General features: G+C 39.7%; 1 protein-coding gene across 1 annotated transcript; it reads left to right on the top strand.

Annotated features, from left to right (window-relative positions):
- The first annotated feature begins 11,849 nt into the window (after positions 1–11,849).
- LOC148123038 (large ribosomal subunit protein eL37) lies at positions 11,850–12,216 on the top strand. Its single transcript, XM_087902551.1, has one exon. It carries the CDS (start codon positions 11,862–11,864, stop codon positions 12,153–12,155), a length of 294 nt encoding a protein of 97 aa, XP_087758677.1. The 5' UTR covers positions 11,850–11,861; the 3' UTR covers positions 12,156–12,216.
- The last annotated feature ends 7,383 nt before the right edge of the window (positions 12,217–19,599 follow it).

Here is a 19,599-nt window from a genome sequence, read left to right as displayed (position 1 = left end):
AGCTGCCAGAAGTCCATCTAGGCCACCTGCCCACAGACATCCCCACTCTCAAAATCCCCAACACCACACTATTAACATCCCCCTTCTCAAATATTCTCAGCCCCCTAACTTGAACAAAAACACCCTGAGAGAACAGAGACTAGGCCTGTTACCGAGTTTCCAGTCTCAAACATTGTTATGGGGGACATTTGTTGAACCATGGGCCACACAGATCAGAAGAACAGAAGCAGAGCAAATAGAGACCAAAGAACAAAACACACATTCAAAAGAGAGAAAATGACAAATAGGAACCTAGATTCATAGTCACCACAAACCCGGATACATATATGCCAGCTTTAAAAAAAATGACAGCCAGGACAATATGTCCCCATTAGTTTGCGGCTATCCTACTACATCAAGTGCTTAATACTACAACACAGATGAATCAGAAGTAAAAGGCCACAAAACAAACCTTTTAAGGATGATAGAGGTTCTGACAGAAGATGTGAATAAATCCCTTAGAAAAAGACAATAAAAAGGTAAATCAAATATTGGAGACAATGGGTAACTCCCTTAAAGAGAGCCAAGAAAATAAAGCAGTCAAAGGAAATTGAATGAATTATGCAATACCTGACAGTGGAAATAGAAACAATAAAAAGGCACAATCTCAATGAATACTGGAAATGAGAAAGCTAGGTAAGTGAACAGGGATTACAGAAGATAATTTCACGGAAAGAATAGAAGAGATGGAGGAGAGAACCTCTAGTGTTGAGAACATGATAGAAGAAAATTTCAAATCTAAAATACTCCTGAAAGATAACATCTTGGAAATCGGGAAAACTATAAAAGATCAAACCTAGGAAAAGAGGAATAGAAGGAAAAGAATTCCAGCTCTTAGACCCAGAAAATATTTTCAAATAAATCATAACCAAAAATTTCTTACCAAAAAAGGACACTTGGTGAACCCAGCTTGCAGAATCAACTAAACAGAACTCACAGGTGTCCACAGAATGTAAGCAATAATTATGCAACCTGTATGGGTGTGTGTCATTTTCTCTGCATATTTGTTATAGTTGTGTAGCTTCATGGTTTTGTATGACTCCTAACACTGTGAGTGGGAGGTGTCTATGACTCTTTGGTCTAGACTTGGGATCCTATTCCTCATACTGGGTTACTTCATTAGTAATGAGGGTTTGTGCTTAGTCTTATTGTAACTAGATATGACCTGTCTGGCTTATATCCCAGGGAGCTATTCTCTTTTAAGAACGGCAATGTAGGAGGAGGGGATCTGAAGGAGAGGAAGGCAGGGGAAGAGTCTGAGGTGAGCAAGGGAGGAGAAACTGTAGTTGAAATGTGTAGTATGAGAGAAGAAATTTAAAAAGACAAGAAAAAGGAATGTGGATACAGGGGGAAGACTGGGAAAAAGCAGGATTAAATATCAGTAGGACAGAAACCAAATTCTGTATTTCTATCTCAGACACATGGCTGCTACATTCTCAATGAGTTTAGATTGCTCTACTCCTGTAACTTTCTATTCATGTCTCTCATTTGCTATTTCCACTCTCTATATTCAGCTATCCATGGCAAATGCCTTATAGCTTAGGTATATTACTAACCTATTTTCTCAAAAGAACACAAGCTACATCTTCACAGCTTCATGCTATCAACTCTCAAAGGCTCCTCACTAGGTTTCTGAACCTGCCAAATACAGATGGGTTCACCAGTGCTGGACTGAAACTACAGAGGAAGAATCCATGACCTTTACTTTTGGCATTTTAATTGTTCCCAGAACCAGTACAACATGGGTGATCATGCTAAGGTTGGACTCTAAGTTGTGATGGACCCTACCAGATTTGCATGGGTCAACATTGCAGTAGGTTTTCTTTGAGGGTGATTCCAAGAACTAGGAATTACTTTGCTACTCCTTCCATCAATAAAAGATTAGAAAAATAGAATCTCATCCTTGGAACACCTTGCTAGTCTTCCACTCTAGAGCAATGGGCTTTTCTTTAATGCTGGCAATCTACTTGAAAGTTTCTGCCTGTTTTCCCACAGGACTGCCATCTGAAACGACTCAGTGCTTTTTTCTCTACCAAACAGACTTTTCATTTCCTTCTGTCCAACTTGTTTCATTTTTCAATGTAGACCTGACAAAGTCATCAGTAATGACCAGCCAATAGAAAATAATATTTGTCTAAGAAATCAGCCCTTTACTTTTTAATTTTGGCTTAATCAATTTCTCAGATAATGGAGAAAATAAAAATTCTTCAGGACAAAAATATAATACAAATGACCTCTATCTTAAATTTTCATGGTGTTTATTTCCCAGTGAAATTCTATGTGTTCAACTGTCGTGAGCAAAGGCCTGTATTGGTTATAGTCAAGCCATCTTAGTTCACAAGTTAAGAAAGCTGTTCACCAGAAGCTCTATAGGAAAAGTTCTGGGCCCAGGAAATAACCCAGTATTTCCTTATCTCTCCCTGTGAGTTAAGAATGCCTTCAGACCTGCCAGTCCCAGGCCCCAGAAGTCATTAACATTCCCCCTTTTAATTAACATTTACAGAGCCTCAGTATTTCCTTTTCTCTTTCTGACAGCTAGGAATGTCTCCAGACCTGATATTCCAGTTAGAACAATTGCATAGCAACCTACCCAACCCCCTGCCCTTTTGCTACATAATGCTCCTGAGAATAAAATAAAATTTGCAGCTTTTTTAGATTACAGATGAGCTGTCCATTTTCTTGTGTCTCTCATCCCTCCATTTCTCTCCTGCAGGGTCCATATATGCAGTTTGTGTCCCACTGTTAGGGACATCCAAGCTTCACTGTCTGCATTACTGACAACACTTCCATCTTCCGACTCCCATGAGAATAACTGGAGTACCTCTGTGCATAGTTTTCTAGAAAACTTGCCATATAAAATCAGCACATATTTTAAAAACCTGTGCTCCACAAATTTGGAAAACTTAAAGGAAATGGACAATTTTCTGGATAATGTCACTTACCAAAATTAAATCAAGACCAGATAAGCAAGTAAAACAGACCTACAACTGCTGAAGAAATAGAAAGAGTCATCAAAAGTTTCCCAACCAAAAAAAGCCCAGGACCAGATGGTTTCAGCTCAGAATTCTACAAGACTTTCAAAAATAAACTAATACCAATACTCTTCAAATCATTCCACATAATAGAAACAGAAGAAAAATTGCCAAACTCTTTTTATGGGGCTACAATTACCCTGATACCCAAATAACACAAAAAATTTACTAAGAAAGAGAATTACAGACCAACCTCACTCATGCACATTGATGCAAAAATACTCAATAAAATACTGGCAAATTGAATCCAAGAACACATCAGAAATATCATCCACCATGATCAAGTTGTCTTCATCCTAGAGATTCAGGGATGGTTCAGCATACAAAAATCTGTCAATTAATCCACCATATAAGCAAACTGAAAAATTAAAACCACATGTTCATCTCATTAGATGCCGAAAAAGCTTTTGACAAAATACAAAATCCCTCATGGTCTTAGAGAAAGGAGGGATACAAAGAACATACCTAAACATAATCAAGCCAACAGCCAGCATCAAACTAAATGGAGAGAAACTCGCAGTGATCCCTCTGAAATCAGGACAAGACCAGGTTGTCCACTCTTTCCATATATATTCAATATAATTCTTGAGGTCCTAGCTAGAGGAATAATACACCAAATGGAGATCACAGATATACAAATCGGAAAAGAAGGAGACAAACTCTCACTGTTTTCTGATGTTATGACAGTTTATATAAGCAATCCCAAAAATTCTACCAAGGAACTCCTACAATGTATAAACACTTTCAGTAATGTAGCAAGATACAGCATTAACTCAAAATATCTGTAACCCTCTGGTACACAAATGATAAAAGGGCTGGAAAAGGAATCAGAGAAAAAACACCCTTCACAATAGCCACAAATAGCATAATATATTTCAGAGTAAGTCTAACCAAACAAGTTGAAGACATGTATGACAAGAACTTTAAATTTTTGAAGAAAGAAAATAAAGAAGACAACATAAGGTAGAAAGATCTCCCATGTTCTTGGGTAGGCAGGATTAACATAATAAAAATGACAATCTTACCAAAAGCAATCTACAGATTCAATTCAATGCCCATCAAAATCCCAGGAAAATTCTTCACAGACATTGAAAGAACAATACTCAACTTCATATGGAAAAAAAAAACCCTAGGATAGCCAAAAAGGCATCATAATCCCTGACTTCAAACTCTCCTACAAAGCTACAGTACTGAAAACAGCCTGGTATTGGCATAAGAACAGACAGGATGCCCAATGGAACTGAACAGAAGACCCAGATATTAATTCACATACCTTCAAACATCCGATTTATGACAAAAAAGCAAGAATTATCAAAATGGTGGAAAAACCATATTTAACAAATGGTGCTGGCATAACTGGATATCAACATGTAAAAGAATGAAAATAGACCCGTATCTATCACCATACACAAAATTCAAGTCTAAATGATTCAAACACCTCAACATAAAGTCAGCCATACTGAACTTTATAGAAGAGAAACTGGGAAGTACACTTGAATGCCTTGGCACAGGAGAACACTTGCCAGCAGCAGAGAAACTGAGAGAAACAATAAATAAATGGGACCTCCTGAAACTGAAAAGCTTCTGGAAAGCAAAGGATATATTTAACAAGACAAAGAAACAGCCTACAGAATGAGAAAAGATCTTCACTAACCCCTCATCAGACAGAGGACTGATCTCCAAAATATACAAAGAACACAAGAAATTTGTCATCCAAAAAACAAATAATCCAATAAAAAACAGAGTAGAGACCTAAACAGAGAACTCCAACAGAGGAATCTAAAATGGCTGAAAGACACTAGAGGAAATGTTCAATATTCTTAGTCATCAGAGAAATACAAATCAAGACAACTTGGAGATTCCATCTTACACCTGTAGAATGGTCAAGATCGAAAACAATGATGACAACTTATGCTGAAGAGGTTGTGGGGTAAAGAGAACACTTCTGCATTGCGGGCGGGAATACAAGATGGTACAGCCCCTTTGGATGTCAGTGTGGTGATTTGTCAGAAAATTAGGAAATAACCTTCCTCAAGACCACTTTGGGGTATTGTAGCATGAGGGCCGGCTTGTTGGGGTTTCCGTCCCGCCCGGTACCCCAACAGCTGGCAAATTCAAAAGAGAAATTACACACAGGACTCCATAAGGTTATAAACTGATTGGCCCATTAGGTCAGGCTCCTTATTAGTCCTTGTAACTTATGTTACCCCATTATCCTTATCTATTTTAGCCACATGGGCTCAGTACCTTTCTCAGTGTGACAGCTTACATGTTGCCTCTTCGGTGGTCTGCACAGGAGTGGCGAGAGAACTTCCTGTGTCCCAGAAAACTCCCAGTCTCTTTGCTCCACCCCTACTTCCTGTCTGGCTTTCCCGCCTATACTGCCTGCCTGGCCAATCAGTGTTTTATTAAAATATGATTGACAGAATACAGACAATTCTCCCACACCAGGGTATATATCCAAAGGATGCCCAATATTGTCACGAAGACATGAGCTCAACTATGTTCATAGCAACAATGTTTGTCATAGCCAGAACATGGAAAGAACTGAAATGCCCCTTGACAGAATAATGAATAAAGAAAATGTGGTATATTTACACATTTACATAATAGAGTACTACACAGCCAAAAAAAAATCCTAAAACCTTGAAATTTGCAGTAAAATAGATGGAGTTAGATAACATTACCTTGAGTGAGGTAACCCAGACCAAGAAAGACAAGTATCACATGTACTCACTCATAAGTGGTTTTAAAACATAAAGCAAAGAAAACCAGCCTACTAATATCAATCCCAGAGAACTCAGACAACAATGAGAAGACCAAGAACAAATTACATAAATCTAATCTACATAGGAACTAGAAAAAGACAAGATCTCCTGAGTAAATTGGGAGAATAGGGATCTTGGAAGAGTGTTGAAGAGGGAATGGTAGAGGCAGAGAGAAAATGTAGAACTCAATAAAAATCAAAAAAAGAGAGAATACACCCCTTAAAAATAACATAAAAATAACATTATGTAGTTTTCTAGGAATTTTACAACCTAAAATCTTATTATCTTAAACAATTCTCCATAAGTCATCCATCCCAGTTCCTTTGCAGTTAGGAAATCGCTCTGGTGTATGACATTTTGTTATAACATGCTAGTTACTTACTCTGATTAAATCCAAAATAAAAGCATCTCAGGGTTTATTGGACTGATACTACTATCACAATCTAACATCATGGAAGCTTAGGACAGAAACTAACGTTAGCAAATGAAGTAAAAGTAACCATGAGGAAATGTTTTTATTAGCTTTCTCTCACACATGCTCAGCTAGCTCTCTTATCCAGTCCACCCCACTTGCTAATGAGCATTGCCACACTCAGTGGAGGAGCCTTCCTACATCCGTAATCAATCAACACAATTTCTCACAGACAAAGTAACTAGTGATTCTGAGTGGGCAAGCCTTCACATGATGTTCCTTCAGATGATTCTAGGCTACATCATATAGACAGGTAATGCCAATTAATATAAACATTCAATAATATATAAGAAGGTTTGATAAACCCAAAACCAGTGAATTAACACTATCAATCACTTAAGCAAAAGACACAAACATAAACATAGCAAAAACTGGAAAACACAAATATGCATAGAAATGATGAAAGACAAGAATCTAAAATCATAAACAAAAATTAAAACTGTCTCTCCATAGACAGCACCCAATCAACAAAATTTTAAGAATGTCATAATAATATAGCAAATTTTCTGAAAATGAAAATTGGCTCATGCTATGGAAGATGGACAGTAAAAAGAACTCCACTCCCTGTGAGAGTGCAAACTTTTATAGCCACTTTGCAAATCTTTATGACAATTTCTCAAAAATTTGAGAAGCAATCTACCTCAAGACCCAGTGATACCACTCTTTGGCATATAGCAAAGGATGCTCAATCATACCACAATGGAATTTGCTCAACTATGTTCATAACAGCATTGCTTTTAAAAACAGAGCCTGAAAACAACCTATATTCCCCTCAACTGAAGAATAGATAAAATGTCAAACAATTACAAAATGAAGCACTACTCATTCTTAAATAAAAAGGACATTGTGAAATTTGCATGCAACCAGGCAGTGGCAGCACATGCCTTTAATCCCAGCACTTGGGAGGCAGAGGCAGGTGGATCTCTGTGAGTTCGAGGCCAACTTGGTGTACAAGAGATAGTTCCAGGACAGTCACAGAGAAACCCTGTCTCAAAAAACAAAACAAAAAACAAAAACAAAAACAAAAAAAATGCACGGATGAATGGACTAGAAAAAACATCCTGAGTGAGGTACCTCAGACCCAGAAAGAAGAACATGGTATGTTCTCACTCACAAGTGGATATAAGATATAAATCAGTGCATAAGACGTCTACAGTCCACAATCCCAGGGAAGCTAGTAACAGGAGAACACTAACAGAAGCACACATAGATCCCCCTGGAGATAGGAAATACAGAGGATCTCCTTAGTAAATTGGGACAACAGTTCTGTTAGCAGGGCAATGTCATTTAACACAGATATTCTATTTTGATTCTATTAGTGTAACTCTAGCAATCTGGTTTCATGATAAAGTCCAACCTTCATCCAGGTTCTTCATTGCCCTTGCCTGTGTATCTCAAGAAATGGCCATTTTTCAGTCATCAAAACTTGATTACAAACCTCCATATTACTAATTTTAACTGCTGCCAAATCAAAAAATCTGTCAAGTTGCTTCCTTCCTTTCCTTTCTGCACTCTGCCTGCACCAGGTTCAGAATTGGAAATGGACTCAATTCTTTTACACATCTCTCTGTATTTATGACTCCCCTGAAAAGACAGAAGAATTGAAGGAAACTCATATGCACATGTTGGCTGCTGAGATCTGTACTCTTACATACAAAATTACAGTCAATGGCCTGTTTCTAACCCATAGAGCTGAATTAACTGGCTCAAGCCGGGATGAACATGTCTGCACAGGACAATTCCCTAACTGGAATTTCAATATGCACTGACTCAAGCTAACCTTTTGAAATTATAAATTCATAAATCACATCTGTCTTCATTCAATGACATAAATTAATATATTTTGATATGACAAAAATTATCACTAAAACTGCCTGTCTCAGTTATGATTTTTACTGATGCGAAGAGACAACTTCACCACCATAACCTTATAAAAAAAATATTTAATCAGGATGGCTCATTCAGAGCTCCAGAAGTTCAGTGCATTAACATCATGGTGGGGAGCATGATAATGTTTTGTTGGGTTCCTCTTGATATGCAGGCCACAGGAAGTCACCTGACATGCCCGGGAGGATCCATAACGGGTGAAACCTTCAAGCCCATCCCAGGTGCCACACTTCTTTCAACAAGATGACCCATTCCAACAAAGCCATACTTTGTAATTGTACCACTCCCTATGAGATTATAGGAGCCAACAACATTGAAACTGCCTCATTGCCACAATCAGTTCTTCGTTCATGCTGGTGACTCCAGCTGCTGATTTCCTCCCATTTCCCCCTGCAGTGCACTCAACAAACTGTTCTTTCTACTCTGGTCTGATTGCAGAAACCATGTGCCACATTCAAATCCTTCTCCTGCAAGTGTAATGAAGAGTTGACTACATGACTCAAGTGGATAATTTTAAAAGTCTGAGGCCACACAGTCATTTAATTTAATTATATTGAAGTTGTATCAAGGGTACAGCAAGGTCATTGACCTTGAAAGCAACAGCCTGGGGCCAAAGCCACCTCTGTCAACATTAGAGATCTTGTCTAGGACACATTTTTCTAAAAGGGTGGAAGTGCAGCTGTTCTAGATAAGACTTTCCAGTGAGAAATCAGTCCACACATTTACGAGATTAATACAGAAATCTCTCTGTAATAATAGCATCCATTCATCTCTGGCAAATGCTCAAAGAGGAGAGAGCCTGAACAAATTTTGCAATCCACATATGCTGAAATCCTTATGTTTCTATAAGTTTTAAACTCTAGCATACACTTTGAAGAATTAAATAGTGACAGGAAACTGCAAGTTTATCCAGTAAGGCAAATGGGAGACTTACACAGTAAAGATATTATCACAATTATTTCATAAGCACATCAGTGACCTGAAACAGGAGGTCATACTATACTGACAAATTCTGAGGTGGAACTGCTAGAAGACGAGAAAGATAGGAAAAGGAGAACAAACAAAGGGTAAAAACTGGGGCAGAGGACTCTTGCATATTGTATGTCTTATTCCAATTAATCTTCCTAAGAGGAATGACTTCCTGTCCACTATTTGCAGGAGGATATCAAAGGAAATAGGAAACTTCTATGAAATCAGCAGAAATTGTCATACAATGGGACAAGGTCAAGAGAGGGATGCTCAAACTATGCAGAAAAAGGGGCACACAGGATATCTCAAGAATATTATGGACTATACCCACAGTGGCCTTGGGAATGATAACTGTAGTTCCGTGAGATGGGAAGAGTTGGATTCTCAGGATCTGAAGAACCTCTCCACAAATTCACTGGCTCCAGATCATCACCATCTCTCCCAAGCTTAAACCTTGTTTTAATGAAGGAGCTCTATTCTATTATCCATAACACTGGGCCTTGGGAAAACTCCTAAGGAAAGACACTAGGTTTGGCAAGAATTCCTGGCCCTACCAAGAATGTCCCTAGGTTTGAGAAGAAGCTGTGCTCCTTCTTCATGAGTGAGGACCAAAATGAAAAGTCTTGCTTGATAATTCCCTTTTCAAGTAGCTGTCACCTAGTCTCATATTGTGCACCTGGCAGAATTATAATTTTCTATAGAAGAAAACTGAGATTTTATGTCACACCATGCCCTAATGTACACTGTGACCCTATAATGTCCCCTTGAGCTGCTTATTAGAGTCCTGTTCTTTGATGTGGGGATTGGCCTAGTGGCTCTTTGTAAATCAGGGATGTCTAATTTTTCATGGTTTAGAGACAAATGTTTTCACGATTCTGGTGAACCAATGTGTATCCTAGAATCCTAATCTCCAACAGGCCTAGTCAGCATATTACTTATCTTTGGGTTATTTTAGAGGCAGCCCTCCCTCAGCTAAATATTTTCTAAGCATTGGTGAATCCTTTCTATCAACAACTTTAATCTTCTACTTCACACCTTAGTGGTAGAGCTGGATCGAAGGCTGGACTGCCATTTACAAGTTCCACAAAATAACTCCAAATGGATTTTACACCAACATGTTATATGCAAAGCATAGAATTTGGGAAAGATACTAGATAAACCAGGTTTCCCAAGTTTGGCAACTTTCCTTCCATACGCATCAAATTCACGCACATTGTTGACTACAGGGATGTTTCTACACAAAGCTCCATGCTTGAAGTACTTTTCCCAGATGCAGCCCACAGAGGAACTAATTCAGAGGCCAGCTCCTGGGTTTGAGAAGTTGGAAGGACCACATGGGCCCTCAGAGAACACTGATTGTGGCCTCAGGTTCCCACCCAGCCTCATAGGGGACCTGTTCCACCATCTCCCATGGTTCCCCATCCTCTCCTCTCCATATTGGGACAGAAGCCCCTTGCTCACCATGTCGTGGCTTCCAAGCTCACACATGTTCTCCTCACAGTTCCCTGCAGTAGCACACACAGCACAGCATACAGTCTTCAAGGGCCTGCTCTGCTTGAAAATGTAGCTGTACCATGGAGCCAGGAAGTGTCCTGCCTGATTTTGACTGACAGGTCAGCTTAGAGGCCTGATTGGCTATTGAAACTTGAGTGACAAGAACACCTCTCTCAGGTTTATAGTGTTCTTAAAGACACAGAACAAGTTTCTTCAGACTTGGCTTCCAACTCAGACCCAGACCTGTTACAGATTTGCAGAGATAAGAATTTAAATATCACATACCCCTGTCTCAAATAGCTGACCCTGCTATCTTCCTGCAATCCACAATCACATTCCCTTCAACCTCATTGACAGAAAGTCTGCCCAGAATATTAAAATAAAAATACAGAATTTAGGAGGCAAAAGATGAGGTTTGTGAGTTGGTTCGGGCTGATGTCAGAAGAGCTGAAGGTATTTTTTATCTGGTTGCCACAGGCACTTTAGACATCCATGAGAGCAACCCAGGAACAGATCAGAAACAAGACGATATATTTTTCCTCAGCCAGAAGACCTGATGATAGCTTCCAGTGCATTAGGACTTCTATTCCTGATTATAAGATCAAACTGTTGAGAAATGCATAATAATAAAAAGAATAGTCTGCATGGGAAGATGAATGCTTAGAGAGAATGGGGCTAAAGCACTATGAACACTATGGTGAGCCAGCACACATTCCTCAGTGGGCAGGAGAAAAAAAAATCGTTGCATTATTCCAGGTTCTCTACCTGAATAGGACAAGAAGAATAAAACTTTCCGTTTTTGAAGATAGTGGATTTATGAGAACGCCTGAAACTACCCAGAGCTTTTTCCATTACCAAAAAGACTTTCATTTCTTTCTGTCCCAATTGTTTAGTTTTTTTTTTTATTTTGTAGACCTGAATCAGTCATCTGTAAAAACTATCCAACAGAATCAATGATTTAACAAATCAGCCTCTACTTTTAATTTTGGCTTACTCAATTTTCAGATAAAGGAGAAAGTAAGAATTGTTTGGGACAAAAATATAATCCAATGACTTCCAGCTTAATTTTTCATGGAGTCTACTTCTGACTGAAGTCCTATGAAGTCCACCATCACTATCTGCATTACACTCAACACTCCATCTTTTCAGTCCCATAAGAATGACTGGTGAATCTCTTTGGCCTCTTGCGGCAGAAGCAAGATGACGAAAGGAACGTCATCCTTCGGAAAGCGTCGCAACAAGACGCACACGTTGTGCCGCCGCTGTGGCTCTAAGGCCTACCACCTTCAGAAGTCTACCTGTGGCAAATGCGGCTACCCTGCCAAGCGCAAGAGAAAGTACAACTGGAGTGCCAAGGCTAAGAGACGAAACACTACCGGGACCGGGCGGATGAGGCACCTAAAAATTGTCTACCGAAGATTCAGACATGGATTCCGTGAAGGGACAACCCCTAAACCCAAGAGGGCAGCTGTTGCAGCATCCAGTTCATCTTGAGGATTTCAATCTGTCATAAAATAAATGTTCTGGTTTCAAAATGAAAAAAAAAAAAAAAGAATGACTGGTGAAGCTCTGTGTATTCGTTTCTAGGGATTTTGCCATCTCAATCTTAATATCTACAACAATCCTTCAAAAGTCATCAATTCCACGTCCTTTGCAATAACAACACTCTGTTGTACTGCATTTTCTTATAACTTCCTTGTTATTTGCTGGGACTTAATTTGAATCAAAAACATCTCCATGTTTACTTGACTGAGATTACCAGATCAAAAATCCATCATCATGGGATCTTAGGATAGAAATTCAAGATAGCAACCGAAGGAAAAAAATATATATATATAGGAAAGTTTTCTTAGCTTTCTCTCATTTGGTCACTGTCTCAAGCTCAGGTAGCCCTCTTATCAAGTCAAGCTCCATTTGCTTATGAGTATTGCCACACTCAGGGAAGAGTCTTCCTACAGCAATCATCAATCAACACTATTTCTCATAGACATCTTAACTAGTGACTCTGAGTGTTCATGCCCTCAACTGATCTTCTCTCACAAGACTCTAGGCTACATCATGTTGACAGGTGATGCTAATTCAAAAAGACCATAATATATGAGAAAGTATTAAAAACAAAAACCAGTGTATTAACCAAATCAATCACTTAAGGAGCAGAAAACATCAGAAAGACAGCAACAATCGGAAAACACAAATATCCATAGAAATAAAGCACGTCCCTAAATTCAGGAAAAGGAAACTAAAACTATCTCTTCACAGATAGCACCCAAACCAACAAAATCAAGGAAGTCAGAATAATATACTAAATTTTCTGAATACAAAAAATTTGAATTATGCTGGAGGAGATGTGAAATATGGGGAACAATCCACCACTGCCTGTTTGCCTCCTAACTTGTACAGCCATGTTGGAAATCAGTATTTCAGTTTCTCAGAAAATTGTGAATCATCCTACCTCAAGAACCAGCAATACCACACTTTGCCATGTACCAAGGAATATCAATCATACCACAAGGGCATTTGCTCAACTATGTTCATACCAGCATTATCTGTAGCAGCCAGAACCTAGAAACAACCTAGATGTCCCTCAAGCAAAGAATGGATAAAGAAAATGTGGGACATTTGTACAATGGAGTAGTACTCAGTGGTGAAAAAAAAAAACAATGACATCTTGCAATGGAAATGGATGGAACGAGAAAATGCCATCCTGTTTGAGGGAACCCAGACTCAAAATCAAGAAAACAATATTACTCACTCAAAAGTAGATAGTACTTATAAAGCAAAGGAAAACCAGTCTATACTCTACAACCACAGAGAAGCAGGTAAGAAGGAGAACCCTAATAGAAACATATATGGATCCACCTTGTAAGGGGAAATAGACAAGATCTCCTGAGTAAAGAGGGACAATGGTCTTGTTAGGCAAGGTTGTAACACTTTACAGAGATCTTGTATTTTGGTTGAAGTAGTAAAACTACAGCAATTGGGATTCCTGATAAAGTCAGTTCTTTATCCAGATTTTTCATTGCCTTTGTCTGTGGACCCTAAGAAATGGCCACTTATGCCATTTATCAATCATCGAAAACTGATTACAAAACTCTATATTACTAAATTTATTGGCGACCTTGAGTACCAGCCCAAGTACCCATCAGATTTCAGAACTGGATATCTATGACAAGCAAGGATCTCAGGGTAAAACACTTAACTCAAGTATATTACCTCTGCATCTTCTTTATTTGTCATGTGAAAGGAAAAATGAAGTGAAGGGGGCATGGAGGAGAGGAAGAATAAGGAGAATAAAGAAGGAGAGTAAGGGCAAGTAGTAGAAGTAGTGGAGGCGAAGGAGAAGAATAAGAGCAAGGGCAGATCTTCATGAGAATTCTAGTTTTTACAGGCATGGTTGGAAAAATCCACAGGCAAGGACAATAATAATATGCATATCAAAATCACAAAAAGTGGCAGGTTGAACCTGACAAAAAATGTACTCCAGAACAGGTGACCTGACCTAAGAAAGAGCCAGCATCAAAGGGAAGTATCTGACATTCAAAGCCCTTATATAAAGTTAGTAAACATCCCTGAATCTTTGATTCACCCATACTCCTCTTCTAATCTCTGCTGTGATACACACCTCTGGGAAAACCCAGATTTGTTTGTTAGCAAAGGTGGGACATGCTCCCATCCTGCTCAGTGCCTGTCTTCTATAGAAATTTCTATGTGGTCTGTTAGCAAATAATTTTGTGGGATTGACTCTATGTAAATTTGAGTGCTAGAACAAACAATGAATGCCATTGCTCCAAGGCCTCATTGTGTGGGGAAATGGAGCAAGGTCAGTCCACTGATTAATCAGAGGTTTCACTGACATGGTGTTCTGGGAATGTGGCCCATTTCAAGGAAAAGTATCTTGGCTTTAAAAGGCTTTTACAGATATGATGGTGACTTTTCCAAAAGACAAGTGTTCCCACAGCTCTGCAAAATATGTTGTTCCATACGGATGAGTACATATACACTTCCCAAAAATCTGTCTGTGCATTGGCTGGATACTCTTGTGGGCTCCAATAAATTTTAACTGCTACAAAACAGGAAATCTCTCATGCTGCTTCCTTCCCTCCCCTTTCTGCACTCTGCCTTCAACAGCTTCAGAGTAGGTAAATGAACTCAATTCTTTCATATATTTCTCTACAACTATGAGTCCCCAGGAAAAGACAAATGGATTAAAGGACTCTCATTAACTGGTCTATTTTTCCTGCTCAATGACCAGTCAAAGCCTAGCCTGGAAGGAGTTCTAAGACTGTTTTCCCAGCATAGGGCAGCAGAGGCAGAATCAGCTGTGGTCAAAGCAATTCTCAGGTACATAATGTGGGGGCAAGCCTGAACTAGAAAACACACTGATATAAAGAGAAATCAGTCAATCAATAGCACTTGGAAAAAACAGAAAAATAACCTTTAATAACACTAGGCTGTTTCTGGCTCTGCTAGGAGTGTCCCTGGGCTTGAGGAGCTATGCTCCTTCTCCATTTGATGGAACCTAAATAGAAAGACATCATTGATCAGGCCAGCTCTCAACACAACAGGTTTTTTTTTTTCAAATAGTTGTCCCTTTGTCGCATCCTGTGCATTTGGTGGCACACGCCTTTAATCCCAGCACTCGGGAGGCAGAGGCAGGCGAATCCCTGTGAGTTCGAGGCCAGCCTGGTCTACAAGAGCTAGTTTCAGGACAGACACCAAAAACTACAAAGAAACCCTGTCTCGAAAAATCAAAAAAAAAAAAATAAAAAATAAAAAACTGGACCTTTAAGTCATGCCATGCCCTGATTGATGTTCATTATGATCCTATAGTGCCCTTCTTGAGTAGCAGGTTAGAGGTTTGTTATTGATATGGTGATGGGTGTGGTGGTTGTTTATAAATTATTGGTGTCTTTGTCATGGTTTAGAGACCAAATGTTTGAACAATCCTTGTAAACAACTTTGTATTCTAGCATCCTAATCTCTAACAGGCCTACTTAGCATACTGCTTATCTGTGGGTAATTTAAAGGTGACTCTACCTCAGGTAAATATCTCCTTATCTCCTAAGCATTGATAAACCTTTATATCAACAATTCTTACTCTTTTGCAACACAGGTTAGTAGTGGAGTGGGAACGAATGCAAGAATGCCATTTAAAAACTCCACAAAACTAATTCCAAACAGATCTTACTCTGAAATGTTAAGTGCAAAGGGCAAAGCTTCCAAAATATATTAGAAAAACTAGACATCTCCAAGTTTGGGACTTTGCCTTCCCTCCGTGTCAAAATGTAGACCACAAAGATGTTTCTAACACACAGATCCCTGCTAGAAATGCTTTTCACAGATGCAGCCCACAGACAGAAGTTATTTAGAGGCCAAGACCTGTTTCTTGGGAATGGCAAGAACCACATGGGACCTCAGAGAACACTGATGGTGGCAGCAGATTTCTGCCCTGACACAGCAAGGGCTGCCACACTGTCTCCCATGGCTCACCGTTCTCTTCTCCCACATCTTGGAACAGCAACCTCTTACTCACCATGCCGTGGATTCCATGCTCACCCATGCTCTCCTCACAGCTCCCTGCAGTAGCACTCACAGCACAGAAAGCAATCCCCTGGTGCCTGCTCTGCTGTAAAATCAAGCTGGCAATATGGCGCCAGGAAGTGTCCCAAGTGAATTCTGACTGACAGATCTGCCTGGAGGCCCTGATTGGCTAGTGAGGCTTGAGTGACAAGGACTCCTCCTAGAGCCTAACAGTATGTTTAAAGACACAGTGCAGATTTCTTTGGCCCTGGCTTCCACCCCAGACCCAGAATTTTACAGATCTGCAGACATATGAATTTCAGTGTCACTTATGCCTCTCTCAAGTAGAAGACACTGTCTTCCTGCAATCCACAAACACACTGCCTTCAACCTCATGGACATAATATGGCTAGCAAGCACAGCCCATTACACAATGTGGAGTAGACTGATTCTCCTGTTCAAAAGATGGAAGGGTGCACAGAATACTAATAAGTACAGACTTTAGGAAACCAAAGATGATGTTTGTTCTGTGGCTTCAGGCTGACATCAGGAGTCACAGGTACTTCTGACAGCCATGAGAGCAACCCAAGTACCAAATTCAATCCACGATGTTATATTTTTATTCTGCCAGAAGACTGGGTTAAAGCTCCATTGCATTGCTATATTTATTTCTGAATTTCTGGTCAAACTCTTCAATAAACATTAATAATAAAAAGTGTAGCCTTTATGGTAAGTTGAATACTTAAAGAACATGGGGCTAGGAAGAATGATTTGAGACAGCACATTTTCCTCAGTGGGCAAGAGAAAAATTACTTACATTATTTCAAGTTCTCTACCTGAACAAGACTGGTAGATGAAACTTTCCGTGTATGTTGAAAGTAGATTTATTAGAATACCTAGAAGCTGTGGGCCAGTAATTCCAACAATGGCTGCCAACCAATAGAAAGCTGAAGAATTCAGCAGTTTTTGGTCCATGAATCAGGTGTGTCAGCAGGCTTTCAGTATCCATGAGGATTCTGAAGAAATAGGTTCTAATGCTATGAAAAGAATGAATTTGTAGTCAGAGTTAGGTCAAGCAGGCAAATAAAAAGAGTGCTTTCTTCTTACTATCCCTATATAAATAGACTGCCAACAAAGGTTTGATTGACGTTATAAGTGGAATTTTTTTTTGATTGATTGTTTTCTTGATTTTTGTTTTCTTGAGACATTGTTTATCTGTGTAGGCCTGTATCACATTTTCTTGACAAAGCTGGTCACAAACTCAGAAAATCCAACTGCTTCTGCTTCCACACTGCTTGAATTAAAGAGGTGGATTATCATCAAGCTGGGAAATGTGGTACTTATCACCTCAATAGATTCTGACTTAAGATGGGCTTTCCTGTTTCCAAAACTTAAATAAGAAAAGTCCCTTATACGTGTACCCTGTTGTTTGGTTTTAGTTCCAGAGGTAGTCAGCTTGACTGGATAAAATATCCAACACAGCATCCAAGACAGAAGAAATGAGTAAGATTTCTCAGCTCGACTGACAAGTAGACCATGGTTATTATTTCCAAAGCAATGCTTTTCCTAATCAAGAAAAGCATGGGGATTTTACTTAGGGAGTCTGGGCATGTTCTTGTGGAGTTCTCCCTAACTCCTAAACATAATCTGTCAACAAATCCACCTCAACAAATCCATGACAAACATGATGACTATGTAATAGCAGTGACATTTAGGGACATCCTTATCTCAAAGTCATGTAGAAATATATACATTTTAAAAATAATGGAAAAAATGCCTCTGGCAAGTTTATCTTGTACTAAAAGCTCTTAGTTTAAAATCAAGTAAAAGTCACTATGAAAGCAGAAGCAGAATGTTTTGGAACATATTCTCCCTGTTAATCATAATGTTATAACTAACAAATAAGTGTGCGAATGTCATAATTCCACAAGTGGAAATTACAGAGAACACAAACAGAGAGCATCAAGGAAGAGTCGCCAATCAGTAATCAGTTATGAGATGCATATCTCTAGATATCAATTTTAACCTGAGAACAAGGCAGTTTTAGTCTCAGAACATGTTGACTCAGAAAAGGCCTCAACTGCTTTCACTCAAGACCAGATGGAGTTCATTTAATTAACTATGGCAGCTTCTTGTCTCAGGACTGTGACCTCACTGTAAAGAATTCCATGATTTCCTTTTCTTTACCTTTTCTTAAAATTTTAGTTGTATGTGTTCTGTGTCTGCATGGATAAGTTCACAGGGTTTTCAGAAGACAGAAGATATAATCTGCCTGTAACTAGAGCTACAGCAAATGGTTAGCTATCGTGTGAGGTCTGGGAACTGAACCTGAGTCTTCTGTAACAGCACAGTGCTCTTAATTGCTGAGCAATCTCTCTAGCCACACTTCTTTCATTTAAATTTGTCTCTATACGTTTTTTTTCCCTTATTTATTTATTTAAAGAATTTCCACTTCCTCCCCTCCTCCCAATACCCTCCCGCTCCCTCTCTTCCTCCCTCACCATTCCCAAGAGCAGTCAGGGTTTCCTGCCCTGTGGGAAATCCAAGTTCCTCCCGCCTCCCTCCAGGTCCAGGAAGGTGAGCATCCAAACAGACCAGGATCCCAAAAAGCCAGTCCATGCAGACGAAACAAGACCCAGTGCCATTGTCAATGGCTTCTCAGTCAGCCCCCATGTCAGCCACATTCAGAGAATCCGGTTTGATCACATGCTCGTTCAGTCCCAGTCCAGATGGCCTTGGTGAGCTCTCATTCGATCAGTCACCTTGTATCAGTGGGTGAACGCACCCTTCACGGTCCTGACTTCCTTCTTCATGTTTCCCTTCCTTCTGCTCTTCATTTGGACCTTGAGGGCTCAGTCCAGTGCTCCAATGTGGGTCTCCGTCTCTATCTCCATCCATCGTCAGATGAAGGTTCCCTCTGGTTCTGCCTTCCTTGCTCATGTTCTCCCTCCCTCTGCTGTGCATCTGGACCTAGGGAGTTAAGTCCAGTGTTCCAATATGTGTCTCTTTCTCATAACTCCATCCTTCGCCATACGAAGGTTCTGTGGTGACATGCAAAATACTCATCAGTATGATTATGGGCCAAGGCTAGTTCAGGCACCCTCTCCTCTGCAGCCCAGGGAACAATCTGGGGACCTCTCCTTGGGCCTGGGAAGCCCTCCAGAATCAAGTCTCTTGCAAACCCTAAAATGGCTCCATTAGTTGAGATATAAACTTACCTGCTCCCAGAACCATCCTTCTTCCCTCCCCCCATCCCATTCCCCCAAGTCATCCCCAATCCTCCCCCTCTCCCCTCTCCCTAACCATCTCACATTACTTCCACCCCTCCCCCCCCTGCACCCAAGTTTGCCTAGCAATCTTGTCTACTTCTAATATCCAGGAGGATAACTATATGATTTTCTTCAGGTTCACCTTCTTA

This window comes from Myodes glareolus, chromosome 2 (assembly GCF_982192425.1).
Source record: "Myodes glareolus chromosome 2, mMyoGla1.1, whole genome shotgun sequence".
NCBI classification, from domain to species: Eukaryota; Metazoa; Chordata; class Mammalia; order Rodentia; family Cricetidae; genus Myodes; species Myodes glareolus.
Note: the sequence above shows the minus strand (reverse complement) of the source record. Positions and strands in the feature narration are given on the sequence as shown.